The sequence below is a fragment of the Carcharhinus amblyrhynchos genome, unplaced genomic scaffold (assembly GCF_965287045.1).
Source record: "Carcharhinus amblyrhynchos unplaced genomic scaffold, sCarAmb.v2.hapA chromosome_294, whole genome shotgun sequence".
Lineage (NCBI taxonomy): Eukaryota > Metazoa > Chordata > Chondrichthyes > Carcharhiniformes > Carcharhinidae > Carcharhinus > Carcharhinus amblyrhynchos.
Window position 1 is genome coordinate 160,339 of NW_027650034.1, and position 14,662 is coordinate 175,000.

At 50.6% G+C, this 14,662-nt stretch overlaps 1 protein-coding gene across 1 annotated transcript in view; it reads right to left on the reverse strand.

Annotated features, from left to right (window-relative positions):
* LOC145339041 (pleckstrin homology-like domain family B member 2) overlaps window positions 1–14,662 on the reverse strand; it is a 44,493-nt gene that overhangs the window by 18,215 nt on the left and 11,616 nt on the right. Inside the window, exons 2-5 of the mRNA XM_080183467.1 lie at window positions 13,965–14,247; window positions 7,813–7,941; window positions 5,614–5,751; window positions 893–1,021 (exon numbers count right to left, since the gene is read on the reverse strand). Of these exons, the coding sequence (XP_080039593.1) occupies window positions 893–1,021; window positions 5,614–5,751; window positions 7,813–7,941; window positions 13,965–14,162 (594 nt within the window). The 5' untranslated portion in view covers window positions 14,163–14,247. The remainder of the gene's footprint in view (window positions 1–892; window positions 1,022–5,613; window positions 5,752–7,812; window positions 7,942–13,964; window positions 14,248–14,662) is intronic.

The following is a 14,662-nucleotide window of genomic DNA, read 5'->3' on the forward strand; positions in this document are numbered from 1 at the left end:
TTCCAGTCTCCGTATCCCTCGGTTAGACCCACACTGGGAGCACTGTGCACAGTTCCAGTCTCCGTATCCCTCGGTTAGACCCACACTGGGAGCACTGTGCACAGTTCCAGTCTCCGTATCCCTCGGTTAGACCCACACTGGGAGCACTGTGCACAGTTCCAGTCTCCGTATCCCTCGGTTAGACCCACACTGGGAGCACTGTGCACAGTTCTGGTCTCCATATCCCTCGGTTAGGTAAATACTATTGATCTGTTTAAGGGGGAAACTGGATAAATATGAGGGAGAAAGGAATAGAAAAATATGGTGAGATGGAGATCTCATTGAGACGTATAAGATGATGAATGGGATGGATAGGATAGAGGTGGAGAGGCTCTTCCCACTCAGAAAGGACAGTAGGGCTAGGGGGCACAGCCTCAAGATAAAGGGGGGGCGGTTTAGAACGGAGTTGAGGAGGAACTTCTTCACTCAAAGGGTGGTGAATCTCTGGAATTCTCTGCCCGTTGAAGTGGTGGAGGCTGCCTCGCTAAATATTTTTAAGACGCGGGTTGATGGGTTTTTGATAAGAGAGGGGATTAAGGGTTATGGGGAGAGGGCGGGAAAGTGGAACTGAGCCACGACAGATCAGCCATGATCTTATTGAATGGCGGGGCAGGCTCGAAGGGCTGGATGGCCTACTCCTGCTCCTATTTCTTATGTTCTTATCATGTTCTTATGGAGAGGGGCTGGGAGGAGGCTTGCATGGAGCAGAGGGGCTGAATGGCCAGTTTCTGTGCAGGGAGTTCGATGTAACTAATCCTATCTGATCTATGGGGATTAGATGATGCTGGTTCTATCTAATCCATGGGGGAGTTGCAGTGGGGTGTAGCTGGTTAGAAGGCTGTAATCTGTTCACCTCCTGCAGTTGCTCCCTGAGTTGCTCCTTGGCCGACTCCGCCTGGTCCTCAAACCGTTGCTGTGAAGCGCGGAGTCGCGCCCGAGCCTCCTCCAGCTTCCGCCTCGCGCAATCCACCTTCGCCTTCTCCTGCAACACAGAATTAGTCGCAATTAAAACCCGCTTTGGGGGGGAGGGGGGGGCGACCTCTCACCCCCACTGCCCCTTTTCCCCACCTGGCCCAGGAAGCAAAAAGTCAAAGGTCAAAACCCAGGCCTTTTTGGCCTGCGAGCCCAGAGGCTGGTGTGGGAGGGAGAGGTCACTAGGCCACAAACCCCTCTCCTCACTCCCAGATGGCAGATCCCAGGGACTACTACACTGTCAAGGGCTGTACCATCTTCCAGGTTTAGGGAGGGGATGGTTGGGTGATACAAACTCACAAGGCCGAAATTAGGCCGAACTGTACTTTGTTCTCAGATTGAGGGGGTCATTCAAAAAAATCATTCAAAGAAAGCTCTTAGACTCTTGACCCTTACCCTAATGTATCAGGATTACAAAGTGAAGGGATTTATATAAAGGCAACATCAGCACCCCTGAATCAGGGGGAATCAGGGTCAGTTCTGGCCCGTCCGTCCCCCCCCCGTCCCTCAGGAAGGAGATATTGTCCCTGTCGGGGTTGGCGGTGGGGGTGATAACAGGTGACGGGGAGGGGAGGGGGTGGACTGCTGCAGATTCACCAGAACGATCCCGGGACTGAAAGGGTTAAACTCCGAGGACAGGTTCACACAGACTGGGCTCAGGTCCCCCTCCGGTCCGGAAGATTCTGGGGTGATCTAATCGAGGGGTTTGAGATGATGAAAGGATTCGATGGGGTCGATGGAGCGAAACTGTTTCCCCTTTGGGGGGGTGGGTAGAAAATCAGAGGGGTTGGTGCTTGAGGGGGGGCTGCATGGGGCCTCCTCCTGTTCCTGAGTAACAGGCTCGAGGGGGGCCAAATGGGACTCCTCCTGTTCCTGCAAGGATGCTAAAATGGTATTTATCTGCTAACAGGGTTCTCCTGGAGAGCCAGCATGGAGATGATGATACCATTTATATAGATGATCTGGAGGAGGGAACCGAGTGCAGGGTGTCGAAATTTGCTGATGACACCAAGATTGGTGGAAAGGCAAATTGTGCAGAGGGTGTGGAGAGTCTGCAGAAGGATCTAGATAGGCTGGGCGAATGGGCCAGGAAATGGCAAATGGAATTTAATGTTGGCAAGTGTGAGGTGGTCCACTTTGGTAGGAAGAATGGTAGGAAGGACTATTACTTACGTGGCGAAAAACTGCAGCAGGCGACGGTGCAGAGGGACCTCGGGGTCCTTGTGCATGAGTCGCAAAAACCCAGCCTGCAGGTGCAGCAGGTGGTCAGGAAGGCGAATGGGATGCTGGCCTTCATAGCGAGGGGGATTGAATATAAAAGTAGGGAGGTCTTGCTGCAGCTGTATAGGGCATTGGTGAGGCCGCAGCTGGAGTACTGTGTGCAGTTTTGGGCGCCGCACCTGCGCAAAGATATTTTGGCCTTGGAGGGAGTGCAGAGGAGGTTTACTAGGCTGATACCGGAGTTGAGGGGGTTGAGCTATGAGGAGAGGCTGAATAAACTAGGCTTGTACTCGTTAGAGTTTAGAAGAATGAGGGGAGATCTCATTGAGACGTATAAGATGATGAATGGGATGGATAGGATAGAGGTGGAGAGGCTCTTCCCGCTCAGAAAGGACAGTAGGACTAGGGGGCACAGCCTCAAGATAAAGGGGGGGCGGTTTAGAACGGAGTTGAGGAGGAACTTCTTCACTCAAAGGGTGGTGAATCTCTAGAATTCTCTGCCCGTTGAAGTGGTGGAGGCTGCCTCGCTAAATATTTTCAAGACGCGGGTTGATGGGTTTTTGATAAGAGAGGGGATTAAGGGTTATGGGGAGAGGGCGGGAATGTGGAACTGAGACACGACAGATCAGCCATGATCTTACTGAATGGCGGGGCAGGCTCGAAGGGCTAGATGGCTGACTCCTGCTCCTATTTCTTATGTTCTTATTTTCTTATGATGAGCTGAATGGCTCCCTTTTGGTTTTGACCAACTTGTCATTCTATAATCCATCGGTACTGCAGTACCTCACCTGGCCACCAGAGGGAGGGACTTGCAGTCCCCAACTAGGCCACCAGATGGCAGACAGAGACCACTGAGCCCAGAGCAGGCACCTGATCGCAAAATGTCAGCAAAATCACAGCAGTTTCACAACACCAGGTTAAAGTGCAACAGGTTTATTGGTAGCACACGTTTTCAGAGTGTTGACCCTTCATCAGTTGTACGCACTCACCTGACGAACGAGCAGCGCTCCGAAAGCTCGTGCTACCAAATAAACTTGTTGGACTTTAACCTGGTGTTGTGAAACTTCGTACTGTGTTTACCCCAGTCCAACACCGGCATCTCCACATCAGGAAAATCTCATTACGAACAAAACCTTTCCCAATGTTGAAGCAATGTCACAGGACAGGTACCGCACAGGGTTAGATATAGAGTAAAGCTCCCTCTACACTGTCCCCCATCAAACACTCCCAAGACAGGTACAGCACGGGGTTAGATATAGAGTAAAGCTCCCTCTACACTGTCCCCCATCAAACACTCCCAGGACAGGTACAGCACGGGGTTAGATACAGAGTAAAGCTCCCTCTACACTGTCCCCATCAAACACTCCCAGGACAGGTACAGCACGGGGTTAGATACAGAGTAAAACTCCCTCTACACTGTCCCCATCAAACACTCCCAGGACAGGTACAGCACGGGGTTAGATACAGAGTAAAGCTCCCTCTACACTGTCCCCCATCAAACACTCCCAGGACAGGTACAGCACGGGGTTAGATACAGAGTAAAGCTCCCTCTACACTGTCCCCCATCAAACACTCCCAGGACAGGTACAGCACGGGGTTAGATACAGAGTAAAACTCCCTCTACACTGTCCCCCATCAAACACTCCCAGGACAGGTACAGCACGGGGTTAGATACAGAGTAAAGCTCCCTCTACACTGTCCCCATCAAACACTCCCAGGACAGGTACAGCACGGGGTTAGATACAGAGTAAAGCTCCCTCTACACTGTCCCCATCAAACACTCCCAGGACAGGTACAGCACGGGGTTAGATACAGAGTAAAGCTCCCTCTACACTGTCCCCATCAAACACTCCCAGGACAGGTACAGCACGGGGTTAGATACAGAGTAAAGCTCCCTCTACACTGTCCCCATCAAACACTCCCAGGACAGGTACAGCACGGGGTTAGATACAGAGTAAAGCTCCCTCTACACTGTCCCCATCAAACACTCCCAGGACAGGTACAGCACGGGGTTAGATACAGAGTAAAGCTCCCTCTACACTGCCCCCATCAAACACTCCCAGGACAGGTACAGCACGGGGTTAGATACAGAGTAAAGCTCCCTCTACACTGTCCCCCATCAAACACTCCCAGGACAGGTACAGCACAGGGTTAGATACAGAGTAAAGCTCCCTCTACACTGTCCCCCCATCAAACACTCCCAGGACAGGTACAGCACAGGGTTAGATACAGAGTAAAGCTCCCTCTACACTGTCCCCCCATCAAACACTCCCAGGACAGGTACAGCACGGGGTTAGATACAGAGTAAAGCTCCCTCTACACTGTCCCCATCAAACACTCCCAGGACAGGTACAGCACGGGGTTAGATACAGAGTAAAGCTCCCTCTACACTGTCCCCATCAAACACTCCCAGGACAGGTACAGCACGGGGTTAGATACAGAGTAAAGCTCCCTCTACACTGTCCCCCATCAAACACTCCCAGGACAGGTACAGCACGGGGTTAGATACAGAGTAAAGCTCCCTCTACACTGTCCCCATCAAACACTCCCAGGACAGATACAGCACGGGGTTAGATACAGAGTAAACCTCCCTCTACACTGTCCCCCATCAAACACTCCCAGGACAGATACAGCACGGGGTTAGATACAGAGTAAAGCTCCCTCTACACTGTCCCCATCAAACACTCCCAGGACAGGTACAGCACGGGGTTAGATACAGAGTAAAGCTCCCTCTACACTGTCCCCATCAAACACTCCCAGGACAGGTACAGCACGGGGTTAGATCCAGAGTAAAGCTCCCTCTACACTGTCCCCATCAAACACTCCCAGGACAGGTACAGCACGGGGTTAGATACAGAGTAAAACTCCCTCTACACTGTCCCCATCAAACACTCCCAGGACAGGTACAGCACGGGGTTAGATACAGAGTAAAGCTCCCTCTACACTGTCCCCCCATCAAACACTCCCAGGACAGGTACAGCACGGGGTTAGATACAGAGTAAAGCTCCCTCTACACTGTCCCCCCATCAAACACTCCCAGGACAGGTACAGCACGGGGTTAGATACAGAGTAAAGCTCCCTCTACACTGTCCCCCCATCAAACACTCCCAGGACAGGTACAGCACGGGGTTAGATACAGAGTAAAGCTCCCTCTACACTGTCCCCATCAAACACTCCCAGGACAGGTACAGCACAGGGTTAGATACAGAGTAAAACTCCCTCTACACTGTCCCCATCAAACACTCCCAGGACAGGTACAGCACGGGGTTAGATACAGAGTAAAACTCCCTGTACTATGTCAGGATGCAGGGATGTTTTGGAGTGAGCAGGAGACTGAGGAATGGGAAGAGAATTTCTCTGTTTGATCCGGAATGTTCTTACCTTCTCTTTCTCAGCCTGTAGTTTCTGTCTGAGGCCTGCAATGCGGGTACAAAGCTTCTCCTTATTGCGTTGCTCCCCCTCCAGTTCTGCATACTCACTCTCAAGCTCCCCTTGGACCAGAGCAAGTTCCACCTCCATCTGCAGGAAAACAGACAAAAAAACTGAGTTCAATGTTCAGTACTGAGGGAGTGCCGCACTGTCAGAGGGTCAGTACTGAGGGAGTGCCGCACTGTCAGAGGGTCAGTGCTGAGGGAGTGCCGCACTGTCAGAGGGTCAGTACTGAGGGAGTGCCGCACTGTCAGAGGGTCAGTGCTGAGGGAGTGCCGCACTGTCAGAGGGTCAGTGCTGAGGGAGTGCCGCACTGTCAGAGGGTCAGTACTGAGGGAGTGCCGCACTGTCAGAGGGTCAGTGCTGAGGGAGTGCCGCACTGTCAGAGGGTCAGTGCTGAGGGAGTGCCGCACTGTCAGAGGGTCAGTACTGAGGGAGTGCCGCACTGTCAGAGGGTCAGTGCTGAGGGAGTGCCGCACTGTCAGAGGGTCAGTACTGAGGGAGTGCCGCACTGTCAGAGGGTCAGTACTGAGGGAGTGCCGCACTGTCACAGGGTCAGTGCTGAGGGAGTGCCGCACTGTCACAGGGTCAGTGCTGAGGGAGTGCCGCACTGTCACAGGGTCAGTGCTGAGGGAGTGCCGCACTGTCACAGGGTCAGTGCTGAGGGAGTGCCGCACTGTCAGAGGGTCAGTACTGAGGGAGTGCCGCACTGTCAGAGGGTCAGTACTGAGGGAGTGCCGCACTGTCAGAGGGTCAGTACTGAGGGAGTGCCGCACTGTCAGAGGGTCAGTGCTGAGGGAGTGCCGCACTGTCAGAGGGTCAGTGCTGAGGGAGTGCCGCACTGTCAGAGGGTCAGTGCTGAGGGAGTGCCGCACTGTCAGAGGGTAGGTACTGAGGGAGTGCCGCACTGTCAGAGGGTCAGTGCTGAGGGAGTGCCGCACTGTCAGAGGGTCAGTGCTGAGGGAGTGCCGCACTGTCAGAGGGTCAGTACTGAGGGAGTGCCGCACTGTCAGAGGGTCAGTACTGAGGGAGTGCCGCACTGTCACAGGGTCAGTGCTGAGGGAGTGCCGCACTGTCACAGGGTCAGTGCTGAGGGAGTGCCGCACTGTCAGAGGGTCAGTACTGAGGGAGTGCCGCACTGTCAGAGGGTCAGTGCTGAGGGAGTGCCGCACTGTCAGAGGGTCAGTACTGAGGGAGTGCCGCACTGTCAGAGGGTCAGTACTGAGGGAGTGCCGCACTGTCAGAGGGTCAGTACTGAGGGAGTGCCGCACTGTCAGAGGGTCAGTGCTGAGGGAGTGCCGCACTGTCAGAGGGTCAGTGCTGAGGGAGTGCCGCACTGTCAGAGGGTCAGTGCTGAGGGAGTGCCGCACTGTCAGAGGGTAGGTACTGAGGGAGTGCCGCACTGTCAGAGGGTCAGTGCTGAGGGAGTGCCGCACTGTCAGAGGGTCAGTGCTGAGGGAGTGCCGCACTGTCAGAGGGTCAGTGCTGAGGGAGCGCCGCACTGTCAGAGGGTCAGTGCTGAGGGAGTGCCGCACTGTCAGAGGGTCAGTGCTGAGGGAGTGCCGCACTGTCAGAGGGTCAGTACTGAGGGAGTGCCGCACTGTCAGAGGGTCAGTGATGAAAGATGCCTTTACTAATCCCCCATTCTTGCAGGTAGAAGGAGTTTATTCTCTGAACGGTGAGAGGTTGCCGAGCACACGGTGGGGGTAGCATCCGGAACTCTGTTCCTCAGAAGGCAGTCTGTAAATATTGATGGGGCAGAGTGAGCTAGATTCTCGATTAACGAGGGGGTGAAAAGCCATCGGGGGTGAAAGGTTATTGGGGGGTCAGCAGGAACATGGGGTCAAGATTACAATCAGATCAGCCATGATGTTATGGAATGAGATAGCAGACAGGAGGGGCTGAGTGGCCTCTTCCTCCCCACACAGTCACAATCCCCAGTCGAGATACTGCGAGGGTCTGGAACCGGCATGGTGGCAATCAGCCTCCCGCACGCCAGACCCCCCCCCCCCGTGTGTACGAGACCCCTGTGCGCACTGGACCCCCCTGTGTGTCTGACCCCTGTGTGTACCAGACCCCCTCCCCGTGCGCCCTGGATCCCCGTGTACCGGATGCCCATGTATGCCGGACCCCCTTATGTACCAGTCTTACCTCCTGTTCAAATTCCTCCCTCTGGCGTTCCAGGTCTGTGAGACACAGGCTCGTCTGGGATTTCTGGGCCCCCGTCTGGCACGGCTTACCGTCTAGCCGGCTGGTGTCTGCCCCAGAGACGGGCAGGCCCTTCAAACAGACAAGACATTCACAGAGAGGCGTGTTAGAATGTGTGTCTCATCTCCAAACCACCATCAACCCACTCATACCCCCATTACATCCCCACTAACATAGCAGAACATAAGAACCAGGAGCAGGAGTGGGCCATTCAGCCCCTCGAGCCTGCTCCGCCATTCAATGGCTGATCTTTTCGTGGACTCAGCTCCACTTACCCGCCCGCTCACCATAATTCCTTTACTGTTCAAAAGTCTATCTATCCTTGTCAAAGAACAAAGAAAATTACAGCACAGGAACAGGCCCTTCGGCCCTCCAAGCCTGTACCGACCATGCTGCCCCCGACTGAACTAAAACTCCCTACCCTTCCGGGGACCATATCCCTCTATTCCCATCCTATTCATGGATTTGTCCAGATGCCCCTTAAAACTCACTATCGTCTCCGCTTCCACTCCCTCCTCCCGGCAGCGAGTTCCAGTCACCCACCCCCCTCTGTGTAAAAAATCTGCCTCGTACATCTCCTGTAAATCTTGCCCCTCGCACCTTAAACCTTTCCCCCCCCCCCAGTAATTAACTCTTCCACCCTGGGAAAAAGCTTCAGACTATCCACTCTGTCCGTGCCTCTCATCATCTTGTAGATTTCTATCAGGTCTCCCCTCAACCTCCAGTGAGAACAAACCAAGTTTCTCCAACCTCTCCTCATTGCTAATGCCCTCCATACCAGGCAACATCCTGGTAAATCTTTTCTGTACCCTCTCCAAACCCTCCACTTCCTTCTGGTAGTGTGGTGACCAGAATTGAACACTATATTCCAAGTGCAGCCTAACTAAGGTTCTATAAAGCGTCAACATGACTTGCCAATTTTTAAACTCAGTGCCCCAGCCGATGAAGGTAAGCATGCCGTATGCCTTCTTGACTACCTTCTCCACCTGCATTGCCACTTTCAGTAACCTGTGTACCTGAACACCCAGATCCCTCTGCCTAGCAATACTCTTAAGGGTTCTGCCATTTACTGTATATTTTCCATCTGTATTAGACCTTCCAAAATACATTACCTCACATTTATCCGGATTAAACTCCATCTGCCATCTCTGTACCCAAATCTCCAACCATTCTATATCCTGCTCTATCCTCTGATGGTTCTCATCGCTATCCACAAATCCACCAACCTTTGTGTCGTCCGCAAACTTACTCATCAAACCAGTTACATTTTCCTCCAAATCATTTATATATATTACAAACAGCAAAGGTCCCAGCACTGATCCCTGAGTAACACCACTTGTCACAGCCCTCCATTCAGAAACACACCCTTCCACTGCTACCCTCTGTCTTCTTTGACCGAGCCAGTTTTGTACCCACTTTGCCAGCTCACCTCTGATCCCATGTGCCTTCACCTTCTGCACCAGTCTGCCATGAGGGACCTTGTCAAAGGCCTTACTGAAGTCCATGTAGACAACATCCACTGCCCTACCCTCATCAATCATCTTCGTCACTTCCTCGAAAAACTCGAACAAGTCCGTGAGACACGACCTCCCCTTCACAAAACCATGTTGCCTCTCACTAATACCTCCACTTATTTCCAAGTGGGAATAAATCCTGTCTCAAAGAATCCTCTCCAATAATTTCCCTACCACTGATACAAGGCTCACCAGCCTGTAATTCCCTGGATTATTCTTGCTACCCTTCTTAAACAAAGGAACAAGATTGGCTATTCTCCAATCCTCTGGGACCTCCCCTGTAGTCATGATGTGGAGATGCCGGCGTTGGACTGGCGTAAACACAGTAAAAAGTCTGACAACACCAGGTTTTAGTCCAACCTATTTATTTGATAATATACTCACAAGCTTTCGGGGTTAGCCCCTTCGTCAGGTGAATGGAGAGTTCTGGCCTCAGACAGAGCATATAAAGCACAGACAGTTTAGAGATTAATCTATATATATATATTATATGCTTTATATGCTCTGTCTGAGGCCAGAACTCTCCATTCACCTGATGAAGGGGCTAACCCCGAAAGCTTGTGAGTATATTATCAAATAAATAGGTTGGACTAAAACCTGGTGTTGTCAGACTTTTTACCTCCCCTGTAGCCAGTGAGGATATGAAGATTTCTCTCGAGGCCCCAGCAATTTCCTCCCTTGCCTCTCTCAGTATTCTGGGGTAAATCCCATCAGGGCCCTGGGGACTTATCTAACTTAATGTTTCTCAAGAACCCCACTACTTCCTCCTTTTAATCTCAACATGACTGAAACTATCTACACACTCTTTCCCAGACTCATATCCACCAAGTCCTTCTCTTTGGTGAATATTGATGCAAAGTTCTCATTTAATACCTCGCCCATTTCCTCTGGCTCCATGCATAGATTCCCTCCCTTGTCCTTGAGTGGGCCAACCCTCTCCCTGGCTACCCTCTTGCTCTTTATATATGTAAAAAGCTTTGGGATTTTCCTTAATCCTGCTGGCCAATGATTTTTCGTGACTCCTTTTATCCCTCCTTATTCCTTGCTTAAGTTTCTTTCTCCTTTCCTTGTATTCCACACTTGCTCCGTGTGTTCCCAGCCTCCTGTCTTTGACAAATGCTTCCTTCTTCTCTTTGACTAGGCTCACAATATCTTTCATTATCCAAGGTCTCCAAAGCTTGCCTTTTTATCCTTCTTCCTTACAGGAATGTGCCGGTCCTGAATCCCTATCAACTTATACTTGAAAGCCTCCCACATGCCAGATGTTGATTTGCCCTCAAACATCTGCCCCCAATCTACATTCTTCACTTCCTGCCTAATATTGTTGTAATTAGCCTTCTCCCAGTTTGGCACCTTGACTTGAGAACTACACTTATCTTTATCCATCATCTTTACCTTAAAGCTGACTGAATTGTGGTCACTATTCCTGAACTGCTCCCCTTCTGAAATATCAACTACCTGGCTGTGCTCATTCCCCAATACCAGGTCCAGTATGGCCCCTTCCCTAGTTGGACTATCCACACTGCTTCAAGAAGCCCTCCTGGATGCTCCCTACAAGCTCTACCCCATCCTCGCCCCTAGCACTAAGTGACTCCTAGCCAATATTGAGGAAGTTAAAATCTCCCACCACAACAACTCTATTATTTTTACACCTTGTCAAAATCTGCCTACATTTCTCTTCCTCTATCTCCCACTGGCAGTGGGTGGCCTATAGTAAACTCTCAACATTGTGACTTCACCCTGCCAATTCCTGAGCTCTACCTCGCTGTATGAACCCTCCGAGGTGTCTTAAAGACAGTCAATGAGGTAGCCTCAACTGCTTCACTGGGCAGGGAATTCCACAGATTCACAACTCTTTGTGTGAAGAGGTTCCTCCTCAACTCAGTCCTAAATCTGCTTCCCCTTATTTTGAGGCTATCCCCCTAGTTCTAGTTTCACCTGCCAGTGGAAACAACTTCCCTGCTTCTATCTTATCCATTCCCTTCATAATCTTATATGTTTCTATAAGATCTCCCCTCATTCTTCTGAATTCCAATGAGTATAGCCCCAATCTACTCAGTCTCTCCTCATAAGCCAACCCTCTTAACTCCAGAATCAACCTCTAGTGAATCTCCTCTGCACCCCCTCCAGTGCCAGTATATCCTTTCTCAAGGAAGGAGACCAAAACTGTACACGGTACTCGAGGTGTGGCCTCACCAGCAGCTTATACAGCTGCAACATAATCTCGCTGTTTTTAAACTCTATCTCTCTAGCAACGAAGGACAAAATTCCATTTGCTTTCTTAATTGCCCGCTGCAACTGCAGACCAATTCCTTGAGATTCCTGCACAAGGACACCCAGGTCCCTCTGCACAGCAGAATGCTGCAATTTTTTACCATTTAAGTAATGGTCCATTTTGCTGTTATTCCTACCAAAATGGATGACCTCACATTTACCAACATTGTACTCCTTCTGTCAGACCCTCGCCCACTCACTTAGACTATCTATATCCCTTTGCAGACTTTCAGAGTCCTCTGCACACTTTGCTCTGCCGCTCATCTTAGTGTCATCTGTGAACTTTGACACACTACACTTGGTCCCCAATTCCAAATCATCTACGTAAATCGTAAATAATTGCGGGCCCCACACTGATCCCTGAGGCACACCAGTCACTGATCGCCAACCAGAAAAACATCCATTTACCCTCACTCTTTACTTCCTGTTAGTTAACCAATCCTCTATCACACTGATACATACCTGTAACACTATGTACCTTTATCTTATGCAACAGTATTTGGTGCGGCGCCTTGTCAAATGCCTTTTGGAAATCCAGATACATCACATCCACATTGTCCACTGTGTATATAATGTTCTCAAAGAATTCCACCAAATTCGTCAAACGTGACCTGTCCTTCATGAACCTATGCTGCATCTTATCAATGAGACAATTTATATCCAGATGTCTCACTATTTCTTCCTTGGTAATAAATTCAAGCATTTTTCCCAGTACAGAAGTTAAGATAACCGGCCTATAGTTACCCTAGTTTTGTCTACCTCCTTTTTTAAACAGTGGAGTTACATTTGCTGTTTTCCAATCTGCGGGAACCACCCCAGAGTCCAGCAAATTTTGCTAAATTACCCCTAGTGCATTTGCTATTTCTCCTGCCATCTCTTTTAGTTCCCTGGGATGCATTCCATCAGGACCAGGAGACTTGTCTACCTTTCACCCCATGAACTACCTCTTTCGTGATAACGATAGTTTCTAGGTCTTCACCTGCCGTAGCCTTCCTGTCATCAACTTTTGGCATGTTATTTGTCTTCCACTGTGAAGACCGACACAAAATACCTGTTCAAAGCCTCAGCCACTTCCTCATTTCCTGTTATTACATCTCCCTTCTCATCCTCTAAAGGAACAATGTTTATTTTCACCACTCTTTTTCATTTTAGACATTTGTAGAAACTTTTGCTGTTTTTATATTCTGAGCTAGTTTACTCTCACAATCCATCTTACTTTTCTTTAGAGCTTTTTTCAAGGCTTTCTGTTGACCTTTAAAGATTTCCCAATCCTCTAAATTCCCACTAATCTTTGCCGCTCTGTATGCATTTTCTTTCAATTTGATAGCCTTCTTTATTTCCTTCGATATCCATGATTGATTATCTCTTTTTCTACTGTCCTTCCTTATCACTGGAATATACTTTTGCTGACCACTGTGAAAAATAGCTTTGAAAGTCCTCCACTTGTCCCACCATATAGATTTTGCTCTCAGTCTACCTTAGCCAACGTCTTTCTCATCCCATTGTAGTCTCCCTTGTTTAAGCGCAAGACATTGGATTTTACCTTCTCAGGCTCCATCTGTATTTTAAATTCAACCATACTGTGATCGCTCCTTCTGAAAGGATCCCTAACTATAAGATCATTAATTATTCCTGTTCATTACACAGCACCAGATCTGCCAGAGCTTGCTCCCGATCAAATTTACTCCAAAATCATCAACTCCCTTGACATTCAATGGCATCACCATTGCGGAATCGCTCACTATCAACATCCTGGGGGTTACCAATGACCAGAAACTGAACTGGACCCAGCCATATAAACACAGTGGCTACAAGAGCATGTCAGAGGCTGGGAATCCTGTGGTGAGTAACTCACCTCCTGACTCCCAAAGCCTGACACCATCTACAAGGACACAAGTCAGGAGTGTAATGGAATACTCCCCACTTGCCTGGATGGGTGCAGCTCCAACAACACTCGAGAAGCTCAACACCATCCAGGACAAAGCAGCCCCGCTCGATTCACACACTAACCCCAAACATTTACTCCCTCCACTCCCTATGCACAGTGACGGCCGTGTGTACCATCTACAAGATGCACTGAAGCATCTCACCAAGGCTCCTTAGGCAGCACCTTCCAAACCCACCACCTCTACCATCTAGAAGGACAAGGGCAGCAGATACCTGGGAACACCCCCACCTGGAGGTTCCCCTCCAAGTCACCCACCATCCCGACTTGGAAATATATCGGCCGTTCCTTCACCGTCACTGGGTCTAAATCCTGAGAGACCACCCCCTCCGATAGTGAGCAGGAGGGAGGATGGGACGTACCTGCCTGAATCGATCAGAACGGCCATTCAGTAAGTTTTTCACGTTGTTCCTTGATGTGACATCATCTGCATTGTCCAATGAGACACAAGCGATTGAACGGCAGTCTGTGATTGGTGTTTCCCGGGATACGTTCTCCGTGGAGACTCCGTTATTCTGCCCACTCAACTCGACACCCAATCCCATTGCCAGGTCTATCATTCTTCCTTGGGTAGGGTCATCAACTCTGCCCTCTGAACCCGCTCCTCAACTGCCTGGAGGTCGGAGGTCACTGCATCAGGTAAACCTGGGAACACAAGACAGGAAAACTGGCATTAAATCTAATTCCAACAGAGCAGCACTCCCTCAGCACTGACCCTCTGACAGTGCGGCACTCCCTCAGCACTGACCCTCTGACAGTGCGGCACTCCCTCAGCACTGACCCTCTGACAGTGCGGCACTCCCTCAGCACTGACCCTCTGACAGTGCGGCACTCCCTCAGCACTGACCCTCTGACTGTGAGGCACTCCCTCAGTACTGACCCTCTGACTGTGAGGCACTCCCTCAGCACTGACCCTCTGACAGTGCGGCACTCCCTCAGCACTGACCCTCTGACAGTGCGGCACTCCCTCAGCACTGACCCTCTGACAGTGCGGCACTCTATTAATGCCAGGGTAGCAGGTGTAGGGCGGGGAGCGGGGCGGGGTGGGGGTAGGGGTGGA